Consider the following 18,467-nt stretch of genomic DNA (forward strand, 5'->3'; position numbering starts at 1 on the left):
AATATTGACTTTGTATCCTGCTACTTTGCCAAATTCACTTATTAGGTCAAGTTTTTTGGTGAAGGCTTTAGGGTTTTCTACATACACTATCATGTTGTCTGCAAATAATGACAATTTTACTTCCTCCTTTCCAACGTGGATGTCTTTTACTTCTTTTTCTTATCTAATTGCTATGGCTGGAACTTCTAATACTTTGTTGAATAAGAGTGGTGAACGCAGGCACCCTTGTCTTGTTCCTGATCTTAAGGGAAATACTTTTAGTTTTGGCCCATCGAAAATGCTGTTGGCTATAGGTTCTTTGTATATGGCCTTTATTTGTTGAGGTATGCTCCCTCTATTCCCACTGTGCTGCGTGTTTTTTGTCACAAATGGGCACTGGATTCCAGACTAGCTTCTGCCTTTGCACAGTTTAAACCTCATTTCCCTTCCACTGCCCACCTGCTGTGGGGCCGCTCTGGCCTGTAACACATTCCCCGGAGGTGTTGCACTTTTTGCCTGGCACAGGGTTGGCGGGAGGCTGTGCAGGAGGAGTGCACCCAGGAGCCATTTCCACCCCAGGTCAGCCAGCTGAACCATAACTGCCTCCTTAAACCCAAGCAGGCTCTCCCCAACTCGTCATCCCCTTAGCCAGATCCTAGCAGTGCCCTGCGTTCCACTCTGAGCACCAAGCAAAGTGGAGGGAGGAGAAATCAGTGGTCTTAACAGATTGCAGTGAAGTATTTTATATATGCAATTTTTACAAGAGCATGGCCATGGGGACACATTGCTAGGGCCCTGGCTGGACTTTGGAAGGCTCCAAAGTGCATTGAGGGGCCTTGGGACTGAAGCTTCATCAGCTTCTGGTGGTACCACCTCAGCTGGGGACCTTCACCATTCACTTTGCCTGGCTGACTTCATCACAATGTAAATGTCACCTCCTCCTGACCCTCAGCCTAAAATAAGGTCTTGCTCTCCTCTCTTATAGAACGCTACTTTCCCTCTGCTTAGTTTTTTTCCACAGATTATAGTTATATTTTGGGGTGTTTATTGATTGGTGTCCGTCTCCCCTAGAAGACTCTTTCCCCAGAGGACAGGGACCATATTGTCGTGTCTACACAACAAATATATCGTGTCCTCAAAGTCTAACACTCACTAGGCCCCTATCCCTAATGACAGAGTGAGTAAAAGGTATGTGTGTTACATGTTTCTTGGTATCAGAATACAAAACAACAGGTGCTACATGAGCTTCTCCCTCATCCCTCATGTCTGCTGAGTTATCTCCTCTCAACAGGAAGGGCTAACGGCCTGCTTAGTCCATGCAACACACACAGATACCCAAAACCTAAAATAAATCAACAGAAAGGAGGAAAAGATACCAGGGGAGATGATGCAGAGTCATCTACAGAGTATCACCCTTTCTATAATTTTTATTATAAATATGAAAACTACAGACAAAATATGAAAACATAAAAACAATGCTTTGGAACAAATCAAAGTTCTGGAAGGCTCAAAAGTAAGCAAGATAGAAACTCAGGATGGAATGGGCTAAATTTATTACATCACATATGAAACACATTGCATGATATGAATATTTCTTGGAAAATAGACTGGCCAAAAAAAAAAAAAGAGAGAGAGAGAGAAAGAGGGGAAGAGGGAACGAAAGAAGAAAGACATCCTTAAGACATCCAAATTTTTGTCAAAATGAAAAAATGAAAAAAAAGTTGTTACCTAAAAGACTGTAACAGCTCTCAGCTGAGCTAACGCTGGCCTGCCACACCTGCTGAGTGGTACACCTGGTGAACAGAACTTGCAAGCTGGACCACCAGGGTACGGGTAGCGTGGTGAGCTGGTTCTAGACTGGGGGATGGAGCCTGCCGCCACCCCGCACACTAGCCCACAGAAAGGCCTCCTGCCTGAGCTCACCTGGGCTGAGGGGGCCCTGGCCTGCAACACATTCACAGAGGACCAGCTCGTGTCCTCAGGCCTGTTGCCACGGTGAAGGAGCCCGTGGGCTGTGTAAACCAGGAGGCTCCTGGAAGCAGCGGGGAGCTCTCCTCCTCGCAGGGCCTCCCTGCCCGTCCCTTCCAGCCCCTCTGCCTCCTCCAATAATGTCCTTTGCCCCCAGAGGTGACTCTAAGTGCTTCTCTGCATTTCCAGTCTCCTCCCTAAACCCCCCTCTTCTGTCTGTAGTACATAGTCCCCACCCCTAGGTGATCTATTTGGGGAGCATGGGGGGAACACCTATAATTAATCTCCTGTTTTAATTATTGTAATGGCTTTCAGCTTGGGGGAAAAGAGGGGCACAAGGTGCTTACTATGTTTTCATGTCGACAAACACATTCTCTACTAGGCAGAGAAAGAAGAGGCCTGTTTGGTGTCTGGGGCTGCGGAGAGATTTGTAACTTAAGAGACATTCTGCTGCTACAGATGCATGGGTTGGTTTTCCAGGGTTACTTGGACCCTCACCCTCACCTTCTTCCTCTTCCCTAAGGTTGTCCAGTATCTTCACCTCACTTTTTCCAATCCTTTTCCCTCTTTTAACCTGCCTTTTTTACCTATGTTCACTCCCCTCTTTTTCCCTGCCACACCCCTCTCGCTGCCTCCAAAGATACAAGCATTCTGACGGTTGGCATCCATCGGCCACATGAAATGAGGCAAGGGGCCTCAGGGGGCATTGTGAGCAGACAAGAGACCCAAGCGAGCTTTGGTTCTCTGGGGGTCCCCTCAGCCGGCCTTCAGGAGCGCCTCGCTTGCCTATGGGAGTGTGAGAAGGTTGCCAGGAGAACGTGAACACACAACGTGCATCCAGGCCTCAGTGGCCTGCAAGGGGAAGTCCTTTGGGGAGGCTTCCAGGGCTGCAGTCAGAGGGGAAAAGGCCATTTGGGATGACAGAGTTTCTGGAAAGAAGGATGGAGATGAACCTAAGAAGAAAAACAGTCCCACAAATCACTCTTCAATAAGGTAAGAGTCTCCATGGCAACCAGCCCAGGGCTGAGAACCACAGAGGCAGGAGATGCACCGTTGCCATAGAAACCACATCCTAAAAACCCACTAGTATGGGTCCCTGTTTGCCTTTGCAGATGAGGTGCTGAGGGCGGGGGCTAGACCTGCAGGGTCTCTCAGAGGAACTGGGGGGGGGGGTCGGGGGAGAGTAGGGAAAGAAGGACAGGAGAGAGGGGAGGGAAGATGGAGTGAAAGGTTGGGGGGCTAGAAGGAAGGAGGAGTCTCCAGGAACAAGGCTCCAGGAACCAGGCAGCCTCTCAGGGGGACCCTAAGTTCACTGGACTTCGCCCAGCAGAGAATGAAGTGCCGTGTGCGTGAAGTATGAGCACACGGAGTGAGCTGAGAGAGGGGAAGAGGCCTGTGCTGGAGCCCAGGCTGAGTCTCATGCCAGTACGGACTGAGGCACCCACCGATCCTCATTGTTTTTATTCCATCATTATTCAAGGTGAGCACACCCTGGGGCGCCCGCCAAGGGTCTGGAGCCAGAGGAACACAACTGGGAGCCTCCAGTCCCTCCTTGGCCCCGGAGGCTCAAGCCCAAAGCTTCCAGAGTGAGGGTGATTGGAAGTGGGCCTCAGAGTGGCCTCTTGCCCTAATTGCTCCCAGACACAGGTTTTCAGTTCACCTTTTCTGGGAGCAAAGTAGCCATTGGGTGCCTAGTGCCACCTGCTGGTGACCACTGGAAGCAAAGCAGCAGTGACCAGATCGGCTGGTCCTAGTGTAGCCTCCACCACTGGGACTCATGGACCTTTTCAAGCCAAGTGTCAACCTGGTACCCTCCTCCAAACCCTCCTGGAATGGCTCGTGAGCCAGATGAACTCTTCAGTCAAATGAGCCCCAGGACGTATTCAGCATGTGACTTGGGCAAGTCAGTTCCCTCTTGGGCTTCCATGTTCCACCGTTTCAAGGGAAGACTGGAACTTAATTACAGCTCAGGGCTCTTTGAAGCACAGGCAGTCATGACTCCTTGACTCAAGCCAGAATTTAGTTCCTACCTGGAGTTCTTTGTTAAGCTCGAAGGGAGAGACCAGACCCTTCCCTAATGTTTCTCACTACTGCCCCTTGGGCTGGGGGCTCTGCAAGCCCCACGAGGTTCAAGGGCAGCCTGGCACAGGAGGGTACCAGAGTTTCACCATCACCTTCCCTTTACCAGGGGAGCCACTGATAGGGAGGTAGAAGCTTAAGCACCAGTACACCCAGCACCCTCTGCAAGACATGCCCCAGGCACCTGCAGCCCCACCTGGCCCTCCTCTGTAGTCTGGAAAAGCTCCTAGGTCCACAAAATCTCCTGGAAATCTGTTAGAGGAGGAAATCTGGGGAAGCTGCATTCTCCCAGTGGATGTTGGTGTCCACTGCCCCTAAACCCAGAAGGTTCCTCAATTTTCTACAGACAGGTGCCACTTTGGGACACGGTGCCACATGCATAAGGCTTCCTGAGCACCTCTAAATGCTTCTGTGACTGCTGAGCTATCTGCGGGCAATCAAGAGAGCCAGCGCTGTGGGCATCTGCCTGGCCCCCAAAGGCAGGAAGTAAGTGAAGAGGTTTTGAGCTGGAAGAGCCCAGTTCAAATCACAGCTTTCCCACTCAGTAAGTTCCATGGCCTTGTGCCTTTTTCTCCTTTGCAATTTGGAGAGAATAGCAGAGTTCACTCTCAGGGTTCTGGTGAGGAGTAAATGAGAATTAATGCATGGGCGGCCCTTAGAACAGGGACTGGCCCATAGCAACATTCACCATCACAGGCTCAATTCAGGAGACTCTGGATTTGGGCCAGGCCAACTCTGGCTCATCATAATGTCAAGAACATCTATAACGTGTTCCTCCCATCAATAACTACTCATAGAACACCTACTATGTGCCAGACATTTTGTTGGACGGCAGGGCTAGAGAAATAAAGGCAGGCATGATACCAGGCTTTTGAAGCTTCTAGTCTGGTGAGAGGCAAAGGAGAGTGTTGGGTGGATACCAAACAAATCATGACACAAACAATGAATTACTCTGCATTTTGAATGGAAAGAGAAGGTGCCTCTTCCTCTCTAATGCTGACTGGGATGAGACTATGGTGGCTGAAGCTTAGCAGCCATCTTGGACCATGAGGCTGAGCTGCTGGCTAAAGGAGGCGCTTGCATGCCTGATAGCTTTGTGAAGGTGCCCAGCCCCCACTGTATTGTCTGCTTCTGGCTTCTTTTTCACTTTCCTGAGGAAACACGACCTTTTTCTTCTTTACGAATGGTATTGTTTTAGTTTTTCGGTCCTTGTCCTCAAAAGCTCTGAACCACTGGACTGGAGTTGGTGATAATTGTGCTGCCCCCTTAAAAGACTGTAAGTACCTTGGGGGCACAGGGAGTGTAGCATCCAGCCCAGTGCTTTCCTCAAAGCGGGGGAGCCTCAGTAGCTGTTTGTAGAATTAGTTTATTGCATAGGAAGCAGTTGACAAGAAACATAAAAATCATTGGCTGGATAAAGCAAGGCTGATGTAAATCCGGGTGAGAAGCCTACCCATTTCCAAAGATGCCCGAGGGCAGAGCTAGAGGGTGGGACAGAGAGACTCAGCAAGCGAGGACAGGACCCAGCAGAACAAGAGCTGAAGGACTTGGGCCCAGGGAAAGAAATGACCTCCAAAACAAAGTATTTTGGGGGTGTTAGAGGGCTCCTCAGGGATAGCTTCAACTTGACTCTGACCTTGAGTGTAATGTCAAGGGAAGAGTTGAGTCTTGGGCAGCAGAGTGACCTGGATTTAAAACCTGCTGTGCCACTTACTAGCAGGTGAGTTTAGGTAAGTTATCTGGCCTCTCTGAGTTTCAGTCCACCCGTGCAACAATTCATAGAGATGAGGTCCTCCATGCACTGCCTGGCACAGGGTAGGCAGCCCATCAGTCGTAATAATGGCCCACAATCTGTTGGGTGCTGTGGTGGATGGACTTCAGGTGGCCCTGTGATTCCAGCCTCCTGGTATCCAGGCTCATCTCTGCCCTCAGAGTGTGGGTGGGACCCGTGACTTGCTTCTAACAAACACAACGTGGCAAAGATGACAAGGTGTCAGTCCTGCAATTCCATTATATTATATAAGACTCTTTCTTGTTAATGGACCTGCAGTAGAGTCTCTCTCCTTTGCTGGCTTTGAGGAAAGAGCTGCTGTGAGCCCTAGAGCCTCAAGAAGGTGAATTCTGCCAATAAACAGCCCGGTGAGCTTGGCAGCAGAGCCTCTAGATAAGAACCCAGATCTGGGCTCCCGTTTGTAGCCTTGCAAAGGACCAGGTTAAGCCATGCCCAGGAAGTGTGAGACAATAAACAGGTGTTGCTTTAAGTGCTAAGTTTTTGGTAGTTTGTCACACAGCATAGAAAGTGAATGTAAGGGCTATATCAAGAATGTTTTGCACAATATTTAAGGAATATGTCACTTTACTTTTGTCTGTACATCAACCCTAAGAGGAGGTATTATTACACCCATTTATAGAGAGTAAATGGAGGTTTGGAGAAGGGGTTCGATTGCACAAGGCCACAGAGCGACTGGGGCAGGAGGAGCTGGGATACAGGCTCCAGAGCCCACATGATGAAGAGCCTTGAGACTGGCCTATTGGTAGTGGCATTAGCCTTAGCATGCCTGGTGCTATGTAGCTACATAAAGGCCTTTAGGAGAGTACGCCTTGCCCGTTCTCCACAAGCCCCATCCCTCTCTCTTGCCTGGTACCCAGCTGCTTCACGTGGTTCTCGCAGCTGCCTGCTGGGCTCCTGTGGGCATGGGAATCTCCAGCCCCGCCCACACAGCCAGGGCACCCAGAGTCAGGGCTCAAGTAGAACAGGCCCTGTTTCCCCAAGGCCTTGGGAGCAAAGGGCAAGAGCCCAATTCTCCTGGGCATGAAGCAGAGGAAACAATTCTGCGCCTTCCTGAGCTGCGAGGCCTCGTGTATCACAATGTGTCACTGCACCCTCTGCACCCCAGGGCTGGGCCTGGTCTAACAATCCCACTCCAAGGGGAGGAACGGGGACACAAGGAGACTACAGCCTTAGAGGGGACCGTCCAGCTCCGGGAGCAGGGGCAACTAGGGGCCAGGGGGAAAGGAGAGTTCTCGCCTGGTGGTCTCTGTGGGAGGGTTGCTGCCTCATTTAGGAGAGAGACGGAGGGAGGCAGGCAGACGTCACTGCAAGCCCTAGGAGCCCAGACGGGGGCTTGCATTGGCACTGTTGGCCTAGGTTCTTTTGTTCCTTCCTTCTTCCCTCCCTCCTATCCTCCTTCCCTTATTTCCCCCTTCCTCTTACTCCACCACACAGCCACCACACAGGCGCTGGAGGGGGGTGGGGAGCACTTATTACTTGAGAATGAAGCCTGAGGGCACAGGTGGCATTTTGCACCGCCCCCCGCCCCCAACCCCACTGGAAGTAACAGGATCCACTCCAGACAAGGCAGGAAGGGCGGGCTCTGGCCCGGGAGCCTCCCTTCTCCTTTTGACTGGGCTGGTCGCTGGTGCCTTCTTGTGCAATTCACTCAGCAGTCCCTCAGCAGTGCCTGTGCACCAGGTCTTCGTCAGGGGCTGGAAGGACAAAAGAGAACCAAGTGCAGCCCCTGCTCAGAAACTCAGTATCGGGTGTGAGAGGGCCGGCGCCACAGACCCACTCCCCCGGGCGGCCGCCTGCAGGAAGGCCAGCCCGAGCCCCGGCACAGCTCCTGCGGGCAGGTGTGAAAGCTGCCCATCAAGGTCAGTCTGTCGTGTAGCCGGCGCTGTGAACCACTATCACAGGGAAAGGAATACTGTGCCCAAGGCACCCGTGGTTGTCTCGTCCCTTCCCTTACTGATAGCATCTGGATTTTAGTCACTTCATCAGAAGAAGGCAGTTTCTCAGGGCTAGCTGAGCTCAAAGTTGCAGAAGAAACACCCTCGCCAGGCCTCTGGGGATGCCAGCACAGGCCAAGGCCTCAGAGGTCAATTTCTGAAGTGCGGTACACTGGTGGGTAGCCATACTGGAAATTTTTTCTGGTTTTATTTTTCCTCCTGACATTTCAAAAGCAGGTGACATTTTGAATATTCTTGGCTTGGGACAGCCAATTTTTACCAGCAAGTATGCAAGAAGTGATCTGAGAAAAACCATCATCCGTGGCTCACTGCCATGCACCAGGTACTGGATACATGTCTGCTATGAGGATCTCACAAGTGCTCTAAACAGCAGCTATTCCCCTTTTACAGATGAGGAAACCGAGGCAAGGTAAGCAACTTGCCCAAAAGCACACAACTAGCAAGTGGGAGATCTGTCTGACTCTCCTACTCTTTGCTCCTATGAAAAAGACAAAGGACACCGTGTCCTGAATGATACCCAGTCACAATATCACATCTCTCAAGGGAAATTGAGCCAAGTGAAGACAGACGAGTGTGAAGGTGCTGATGGGCGCCGCACTGGGCAGGGCTGCGCTAGACACAGCCACCCCAACCCAGAGAGAGCCCAGCCTCAGAAAATGAGCAGGCCCCTCCAGCTGGGGCCACCTCCTGTGATGACAGTAAACCTGGACTAGAAAACAACCAAGTACAAGACTCCTCATTCTGTCTCCTACCTGGGAAGCTCACTTACCAGGGCATCTGCCTCAAAATAGGCCCCAGCGACATTGGCCACAGAGCCTCTCCTTGGCAGTCCCCTAACCCCAGGGCTCCCAGCCCACATCTGCCACCTACCCACTGTGCAGTCACAGTGAGCTGCCTTTAAACTCCAAGTCTCAGGCTAGCCATCTGTGAAAAGAGAGACATCTATTTTTCTTTGTGGGGGGCTGAAGTGAGAAGAAGCTCTTGGCATAGAGCTTAGCCCAAGACAAGACCATAATAAATAAATTCGAATGAAGTTGCATGCATTCTCCACCAGAAACCTGAGTTCTTCTATCGCCAAAATATAAAGTCATCACAAGCCTGGGCTGGTTGAGGTGTGCATTCACCTGAGGCAGGAGGAAGGATGATTTAAGAAACCTGGTTTAATGGACCATGGGCATGCTCTGCCACAGATATTCCACCAGGTGGCGCCATGGGACAATACGCTCACCCTTCAGGCCAGCACGCTGAGATCTGAGATCGCTGGGGTCTCCAGGGTCTTCCTGCACAAAGGGAAAGGGATTTATTTCATCAGCCAATTCAGAGCTAAAGAAAGCCTGAGGTTCTGTCAGTCTTCGTGGCTTCCGTCAATCTCTTTAATCCAGATCTTGATCAAAAACATGGTGGGAGGGTGGTGGAGGGACAGTAACACTGGCAATGCCAAGCCAAGCCACAGCAAAGTTCATTGAGCACCTATTATGGATAAGGCCCCATGGCAGGTTATCGTTCAGTTTTAGAGGTGAGAGGGGGACATCCAGTCTCGCCCCTTCGTTTCCCAGAGTGGCAGGACTGCTCACCTTGGGGTACCCCAGGAGGACAAATTCAGGTGAGGCCACCACACCTCCTCGCTGAGCCAGACAAAGCCAGATGGAGACGGGAGCCACCCCTGCCCAGCTGTACAGTGAACTGAGGAAACTGTGTGGCTTCCAAGGCTATTTCTGCCTCAACCTCTCCTGGCACACAGGAGACACTCCCTGAACGTTTGCTGAACAGATTTAGGACCCAGGACCAAGTTTGAGTCATCCAAGGAGCTTCCCCCTCAGGCCTGAAGAAGGGAAGAAATGTCTGTCAACATCCCCATAGTGCAGAGGAACGGAGTGTTTCCAGGTCAGAGCTACACAGTCCTCGGGGGCCCACCCACTGTGGTCAGACGGCTCCACGGGGACAAAAGAGTCAACAACTCACCCCAATATCAAAACAGTACAGACTGAAGAAGCTCTCTCTGTGCTAACATGAAATGTGTCCAGGACATACTGTTAAGTAGAACAGCAAGGGCATAAACGTATCTAATTTTTCATCTTTTGTATAAAAAGTGGACAGAATTAGTACATTTGTGTTGGCTTACATTTGCATAAGTAAACTCTGAAAGGATTTAAAAGACACTAAGAATGGAAGTTACAGGGCGGAGAGGGAGGGATGGATGGATGGGGGCAGGGGAGGAAGAGACACTCTTTTCTGTGTACATTTGCAGACTGCTTGATCTTTGAACTGTGCAAGTGGTTTACCTTTCAAAGTCTGAATTTTACAAACAGCTTGCCCAAGATCACACAGTGTTTCCCACAGTTGGGAGATGCTTTCACCAGGTGGGATGTGAAATCCATTGGGATGGTGTGCAAGGTGACTGCCAACAATTCTCAAACAAGCACTGAATCACATGGTGAAAGTCATTCCTTTTTCCCTTCTCTTTAGTCTTCTGCACCCATCAAGGAGAAGGTCTCAGTGAGATGCCAGTGGGTCTTTAACACCTCTCTAAATCCTGGTAAACCAAGAAGGCAGGCGTCAGGCTTAGAGCCGTGGCCAACAGCAGCAGCTAGCTAAAATGAAATCATGTTGTTTCTTTGACACTGAATTTACTTGTACTAATATCTACTAAGAATGGCAAGTAATGTTGGCTTTTCATTTACAACAGTAACATGAGGCTTCCTTTCCATAATAGTAGATTTAAGTAAAATGTGAGTTGTTCTAATATCTATATATATAAATCCTAATGTCATTGCTTTGTGAATATAGTATTATCAAGTACTGTCCTTGAGCCTGAAACTGCTAAGTGCTTCCCATGTATTAATATATAGATTCTCCTGCCCCTGTGAGACGCAGATGAGGACGCAGGAGAGTGTGGACTGTGCCCAGGGTCACTGGTTAACTGGAGGTGGATATGGGATTTCTCAACCACTCCTCTATTTTGCCTTTGGCTGTTTGTCAGAATCACCTACAGACTTGTTGCAGAGGCAGGTCCCCGGGCCTCACAGAAACGCTGAGGGGCGTGGCCTGTGCTGAGGAGGCGGATATGGGATTTGGCCTCCCGCAACCACCCATCCCCCCTCCCCACACACATACCAGTGGGACTAAAGCTGGTGGCCCAGTGAATGTGAACCAGCCCTCCTGCCTCCACCAGTGCTCAGCCTCCCCTCACTCGACCTAAAGGCTCAGGCTTCATTTCGCACAGCCTCCCCTTCCTCCTCCCAAGCTCTGGGTCACTGAAGACAAATGGTTTCAGCACATCGCCCACCCCCCAAACCAGAGATTCAGACATACACATACACATACACATACACATACACATAGCCCTCTGCAATTCCATTGAAGAGCTCAATCTCCTGGAACTTTTGCTGCTCTTCGGGGCCCTGGGTGGCGGCACAAGGAGGGCTGAGCTTTGCTTCTCCCACTGTTGTGCCCGGCTGGACAGCCTGCAGGCTTGCCTCTCTGCCCAGCATTGGCCGCAAAGCCCTCTGCCCCTCCCCCCACCCCACCCTGACCCGCACCACCTCTGCATGGCCCTTCAGGGACCCTGTTCAAGGTAATTGGATTTCTCCCCTTGTCAGTTTGCAATGAAAACATCATGCATTCAGGAAGCAGAGAAGAGGGCTGCACCCCCATTCAGCAACTGCAGCCCAGAGCTGGGAAGCTAGGAGACCGCCTAGCTGGAAAGTGGCTGCCAGCACCCTCACACCCACCCTGTGCCCTCTGCCCTCCCAGAGATGATCGAAGGTCACCGGGGCTCCCAGCCGGTAGTGAGGGCTGCTCCTTCCCTATCTCCCTCTTCTCTGAGAGAGGTTGAGGGACTCCCCTCTTTTCTGTGGGTCACCGGTACTCTCTACACTGACAGTGTCTAAACTGCCCACCCTCACCTGGCTATCAAATCACCTGGAGGGCTCTGTAAGAGGCAAGCCCCAGGTCACGCCCCTCAGCATTTCTGTGAGGCCCCGGGGACCTGCCTGTTCAACAAGTCTGTAGGTGATTCTGACAAACAAGCCAAAGGCAAAATAGAGGAGTGGTTGAGAATGTGGGCATTGGCCTCAGTTTGAATCCAAGCTCCAACCCCAGCCCCCTGAGGGTCCTGGAGCAAGTTTTAAATACCGTGTGCTCAGCAGTGAAATAAAGATGATGGTGACAGCATCTAAGTCATAAAGTTCTAGTGAGAATTAAATGACATCGTGCTTAGCACAGTCAGGCACACAATACACCCTCAGTAAATTCATCCCATCCTGATGCCAGAGATCTATAATGAGCCCCCCCAGTGTCCAGTGGCACAGAGAAGCAGCTGCATTTCTTCTCTAACAGCTGAGGGGGACAGCACTGGACTCAGAGGGACAGCCGGGGGGCCTGGGCGCCTGGGACATGTGGCCATCAGGGGCCGGAGCCCACAGCACTGGAGCTGTAGCCCGAGGCGCAGCAGCGTCTGTGGAGGAGGAGCCGGGGCTGACGCAGTCGCTCCCGTCCACCTCTCTCCCCAACCATGCCAAGCGTGATCCCCGAGGCTCCAAGAGGCAGAAGGGATGCAGATCATTACTCCTCCTTAGAGATGAGGAACAGGCTTCAGTGGCCAAGGTCATGGACCCACAAAGCAGAGCAGGGCCTGCCAACAGGCTTCCCCTGGGGCCCAGCTGGCCAGGGTGGGGTAAATGCCAGGCCGGGGTCTGAGGGCAGAGGCTCTGCCCCCCACACCAAGGCTTCTTCCCCAACTCACAGAGCAAGAGTCCTCAGTGAGGGAGTCCAACCCCAGTCTGAGAGAGTGGGGAGCCAAGAGAGGCCTCCTTAGGGAACTGGCAGAACTGGAGATGCTGTTTTGCCTGATCTCAGGTTTTGTGTCTCTTCTGGGAAGATGGAAAGATGGAAAGATAGCCCCCATCTGCAGGCTATCTGGAGGGCGGAGAGAGGTAGAGCTCAAAGCGCAAACAGCTTGGAACTTACGAGAGGAAGGGCCCGGGGGGCTGGCAGTCCCGGAGATGGGGCTGGGACAGTCAAACCTGCAGCTCCGCTCACCAGGCAGCCCCAACCGGGAGACAAAATAACTCCAAAGAGGGGAGGGGCTCCCCTCCAGGGCTTGGACTTTGGGAATAGAAACTGAATTCTAGAAAAAGACACAGTCCTCGGCCCTGAACCTGTGGACTGAGATTCATATTCCTCCAAGGTATTTATACATTGGGGGCCCACTTAAGATTTACTTTTTCATCAGAGAGTCCCATAGCTTTGCAAAGGGAAGAAGAAAAGGAAAACCCAACCAGAGACACAAGCTGAGCAGGGAGTTTCAGGGGAGGGAGAAGTGGGCAGGACATCCCTTCCCCGGCAGCTGGTGCGTCAGGAGGGCAGGTGTGCCCGGGCAGGAGGTGCACGAGCTGCCGGACACCAGCAGGGCTGGGCACCGCCTCCTCCTCCAGGCCCCAGAGGAGCCGCTGGGAGTCAGGCCGCGTCCGCGGTGCCCCAGCCAAAGGCCCGGCACCCTCCCCTCTCTAAGGCCACCATAAAGGGGATATGTTCCAACAGCTGCTGAGAAATAAAGACACAGAAAACGCTGAAAAAGGAGTCCTGTCCCAATACCACAAAGCTCCCCAGGGATGCCTGTGATGAAAGCCCCCAGCCCCCAAAGGGCAGCAGTGGGCACCGGGGCCGGAGGAGAGGGCTCTGTTCTGGGCAGCACAGCAGGCTGTCAGAGGAGGAAGAGAAACCACCTCAATCTCTGCCCCCCATCCTCCCCCGCACACAGCCCATGATTGCTCTTCCAGCCCTGGCCTTGGAGAATCACCCCCAAATTCTGCCTTTCTCCCCCAAACTGTCAAACCCCAAAGGACCCGAAGAAGGCAGTGAGAGGTCTGGTCCCTGAGCCGGGGAAGTCCTCAGGTTCACCCAGCTTCTCTCTGACCCTAAGCCTTCCACCACCCAATGCCAGCCCCACGCTGCAGGCAGGGCCCCCTCGCAGACCGAGGGCTCACCAGCCACAGCGCAAAGCCCTTCCTCATAAAAGGCAGGTGTTCTCACCCCACGGGCACTGAGGCATCAGCGCCAAGACTCCCACTTTCTATGGAGAGCACGCCACGGTCCGAGGCCCTGGGACCCTCGAGGCTAGAGGCCTCTGGTCAGGGCCCCGGGCAAAGGAGCCCTGCACTCCAGCGGTCCCGACCCCACAGCCCACCAGCCATTCTGGCCAGCACTTCGGAGCGAGCCTTTAAGTTACCTAAGCATCAGACAGGGGCCCAACCCAGGCTCTACCCGGACCTCTTCCCAGGTCCTGGGGCCTATGGAAAAAAGTTATGAACTACCCTCCAAGGTCAAATACCCACTTCTACCCTCTTCCCCAGTTCCCACCATTCCCAACTACCTTCACCATGTCTTCCAGATCCACGTACGGCATTACCATTGTGTATTAATGTTGCTACATGGACTCATTTTTACTTAAATTTATTTATTGAAAACATCACCACAATTAATAGAATGCCAGTACCACCTGTCATAAATAAAAGGTAGCCAATAAAAATATACCGTTAAAACAGGGCTATAAAAGTCTGGAAACTTTTCCTACCTGCCCTAAGCCCAAGGCCTGTTCCCTAGTAACAGGGGAAGTCAGCGCAAGTTCCAGAGGCATGAGAACATATTGGCACTGAGCAGAGACTGTCTTCTTGGCAAAAAAGGACTGGAAGATAATGGGAAGGGAATCCCTTTCTTGCTGAGTTTGTGCTTAATGCAGGCTCAATGCCACCTAAAAACAGCTCACAGGATCCACCTGATACCTTAGAATGCTGCACTAGAAGTTCCCTCTGCATCATGCTTAACACACTGTGGAAACAACATTCTCTGAGCACATCTTCAAGGCACCACTAGATCCCCTCCCAATGTGCCTGCTCTCACACCAAGGCCTAGCAACTCCCTCTCCCCTACGCCTGCCCCCCCAGCAGAGGTCACCGCTGACTCAGGTGGGACACCAGGTAGACGAGGCCCACCAGCAGGAGTCCGCGCACGCCGAGCATCATGAGCAGGAAGAGGAGCAGGATGGAGGTCACGGGCTCCACGGCGTGGTTGCCGAGATGCCACTGGGGAAAGCCCATGTTCACCAGCTGCCGGTTGAGGTCACTGAAGGGGGACTGAGCGGCACCTAGCCTGGCCCCCCCCTGCTGCTGCCGGAGGCCAGGGCCTCCCAGGGGGGCACCAGGGCCCCTGTTGAGAGGGCTCTGAAAGGTGAAAACAGGAAAACGAATGAATCCAGAGAAAGCTTCCCTGGAGGCGAGGTACCTGCCAGAAGGGAACCCTGCAGGCTGGGCGCCGCCCTCCCCTGCAGTCACCCAGGGCCACGCCCTCCTTCCTCAGCAGTCTCCACAGGCCACCCACAGGAATCCCATCTACTGAGTCACAGTTCTCCGAGCACAGAAATTGCCAGTCTGCATTCCCATGTGGTGCCAGGAAGGAGGTGCCCAGGGGTCAAGATGGGTTAGACTACTGGGCGTAGCATTCAGGCAGGCATTTTTTAACACTCTTCATTCCTTCCTTTGAAATCAGCATTGCGTGGCCATGGGCTCGTCTTCTCCGATTACCCTCCAGCTTCTCTCTCATCCAACAGAGTCTTAGAAGAAAGTGTTGACTCCAGTGGAGTTTGCTAACCGGGTTAAAGGAGAGAGAGCTCTCGGGTTTGAAGTCTGGGAAGGCTGCCCAAAGGAGGAATTGCTGGGGAGGCAGGGGGCTGGGCAAAGCTGCCACAGGTTTTCCCCAAGCGTCGGCACCCCACCCCTCCCCAGCCCAGTTTTCTGCAAAGAGAACTTCAGGTTAGAGGTTAATGACCGGCAAGAGAGCTTCTGGGAGCTAAGGACTAACTGGGACAGAGGGTAGAGGACAGCTGCTCCCCTCCCCCGGGGGCTGGGTGCCTACCTGTCGAGGGGTGCTGCTGCGTGGCGGGATATTGGTCCTCACACGGGGGTCGTCGTCCTGCACGATTTCCCCATTGGCCAAGATCCGCACCATCCTCCCTGGAGCTCTGGGTTCCTGCTAGGCCTCACCTTTCCTCAGACCTCAGAAAGCTGGGGGAAAAAAGCAAAACAAAACTATTTACCAGAGATAAAGAGATGCGTGCTTTCAAGGTAAAAACTGCAATTCTGGGTTAAGCAGGCACTGTGTCTGATTAAGAAAAAGGAGAGAGAAAAATTGCAAGTTGTTTGCCAAACAAAAACGTTTCAGGCATTGAGTCCACTGGGGAAACTATCAAAAGAATCCTTGGAGAAGGAGGCTTTATTATAAATCACCACCAGCAACAACGAGGACCGGAACCCTTGCTGCAGCCGGGGCGCTGTGAAAAGTCCATGAAGGCTCATCTCACACCTCCCAACACGCCTCTGAGGAGGGCCCAGCTAGAGATGTAACTAGCTTGCCCAGAACTATTCATTTACCAGCAGCAGAGAAAGAACGTGAAGACCTTCTCTGGATACTAAATAAAGAGTCCAGGGCCCGCAGAACCCCTGGTTGTCCGTTTCCTTCCCGTAACAAACTGGATCCCTGTGCTGTTCCCTAGGGAGTAAATGCCAAGGGCCTGAGCTTTCTACACCCTAGGAGATTCAGGCTGATTTCAGAACCACTTTGGATCCACCGCCTGGCAGCAGAGGGCACTGGTGGCCACGCAGACCCAGAGCTGGGGGGAGGGACAGACCTGCAGAGGGCACGCCCCTCACCTGTCCCACACCTCAGGTAGCCTCAGTACCTCCTTTGCCAGCAGGAGGGCAGGTCCAGCCGTCCTTAAGTATGGGACGGGGGATGCTTCTGTGGCTGGGGAGAGCCCCACTCAGCAGACTCCAAGGGTGTCCATGAACTGGGGGTGGGGGTGGGGCCCTTCCGTGCCTCTCACCGAGTCTATGTAAAGGCCATTTTTTTCCTCAGGAGACGAGCCACAGTTTTCATTTAAATTCTCAAAAGCCCTTATGACACACACGCCAAAAAATGGTTAAGAACCCCCATCTCTTGCCCATGGCCTGGAGCCTGAAACAGGCAGATCCCCCTTTTGAAGCCTGCTGGTCCCTGCAGAAAGCCAAGCGGGTCCTCCGCAGTCCCTCTGTGCATTGCCAACCCGGCCCTCTGCGTTGTCATCCCGACCCTCTGCGTGGGCTGCGGGTTCCGCCGGCCCTCGGTGCACCTGACCCTACCGATGGGAGAAGTGGGGTGCTCCCGGGGCAGGAGGAACCCTGTCCAGCCCGCCGAGCCCAGCTCTGAAACCAGGCCCGCAGTACGGGAAAGATGCGCCTCGCTCCCCCGCGCCCCCGGCCCCGACACCCACCTGCAAGCGCGTCCACTCGCCGCGGCTTCCAGGCCGATTCCTCCCACCTGACCTCACAGGAAGAAGCGAGCCGCGGTGCGGCGTAGCAGCGCCCTCTTCAGGCCTCCCGGGGAAACTGCAGCTGCCGGGCTGGAGGATGAGGCTCAGGGCGCGGAGGAGGGAGAAATTGGGGGTGGGGAGGAGAGGTCCAGAGGGAAAGGAAGAAGGAGGAAGAGAACAGTGTGGAGAGGAGAGAGACAAGTCCCGAGTAAGAAGGAGAGGAAGGAGAAGGGAGAAGAAGAGGAGGAGGAAAGGGAAGTGGAGCCCACAGAGGAAAAATCCAGGGAATGGGACGCCCCTGGCCTGGGAGGAAATGTGGGCACAGCCTCTGCCCACCGGTGTAAGTTTGCTGAGCCGGTTCCTTGGATGCCCCTCAAGTAGGACCTAGCCCTGTTCTCAAGGAGCTCCAACTCCAGTGAGGGGGATAATGTTTGAACCATAGAGCCGGTGCAACTAACTGTAGTGTGAGGGAAGGCGGGCTTCCTGAACAAGGCAGCTTTTGAGCTGGCGCCAGAAGAGTAGGTAGGAGTTTGCTTGCAAGGCAAATAGGGAAGGGCACTCCTGGCACAGGGAGCCACCTGGCAAAGGAGCGAACTATCAACCTCTGCCTTCTTCCTGATGTTTCAACCCCACCCCCACCCCCGGACTTTCCTAAGTGGCTCTCTATGGGCTGGGCCTGGTCACCGGTGGGAGAGAACGAGCTCTGCAGTCTCACAATTTGGGTTCAGCTTCCAGACTTGGGCAAACTACTGAACTGCTCGGTGTCCTCACCTGCAAAATGGATATATTCCTAGCACTTACCTCACAGGATTGCATGAAGATTAATATGAGAGTCCCTGGCACATAACAAGTATTGATAAAACATTAGTGTTTTTACATTTTTATTTTTCAATTACACTTGGTATTCAATATTATGTTAGTTTCAGATGTACAACTTAGTGATTAGACATTTATGTAACTTACAAAGTGATCCCCTTGTTAGGCCTAGTACCCCTGACACCATACATAGTTATTACAATATTACTGACTATATCCCTGTGCTATACTTTACATCCCCATGACTATTTTGTAACTACCAATTTGCAATTCTTAATCCCTTTGTCTTTTTCACCCAGCTTCCCCTGCCCCCTCACACTTGGCAGCCATCAGTTTGTCCTCTGTATTTATGCGTATGTTTCTCTTTTGTTCATTTATTTTGTTTTTTTTTATGCTATTTGTCTTTCTCGGTCTGACTTCTTTCACTTAGCATAATACCCTCTAGGTCCATCCGTGTTGTCACAAATGGTAAAATTTCATTTTTTATGGCCAAGTAATATTCCATCGTATATCTGTACCACATCTTCAATGATCA

At 52.4% G+C, this 18,467-nt stretch overlaps 1 protein-coding gene across 1 annotated transcript; it reads right to left on the reverse strand.

The window, feature by feature from the left end:
* Nucleotides 1–14,267: 14,267 nt before the first annotated feature.
* On the reverse strand, nucleotides 14,268–17,120 carry FAM241B (family with sequence similarity 241 member B). Its single transcript, XM_054572424.1, has 3 exons — nucleotides 17,078–17,120; nucleotides 15,685–15,833; nucleotides 14,268–14,993 (listed from the first exon to the last, which is right to left on the reverse strand). The coding sequence occupies exons 2-3, from the start codon at nucleotides 15,775–15,777 to the stop codon at nucleotides 14,724–14,726; spliced, it is 363 nt and encodes a 120-aa protein (XP_054428399.1). The 5' UTR covers nucleotides 15,778–15,833; nucleotides 17,078–17,120; the 3' UTR covers nucleotides 14,268–14,723.
* Between the last annotated feature and the right edge of the window lie 1,347 nt (nucleotides 17,121–18,467).

The sequence above is a fragment of the Pteronotus mesoamericanus genome, unplaced genomic scaffold (assembly GCF_021234165.1).
Source record: "Pteronotus mesoamericanus isolate MK-2021 breed Mesoamerican mustached bat unplaced genomic scaffold, CSHL_Meso_final contig_24, whole genome shotgun sequence".
Classification (NCBI taxonomy): domain Eukaryota; kingdom Metazoa; phylum Chordata; class Mammalia; order Chiroptera; family Mormoopidae; genus Pteronotus; species Pteronotus mesoamericanus.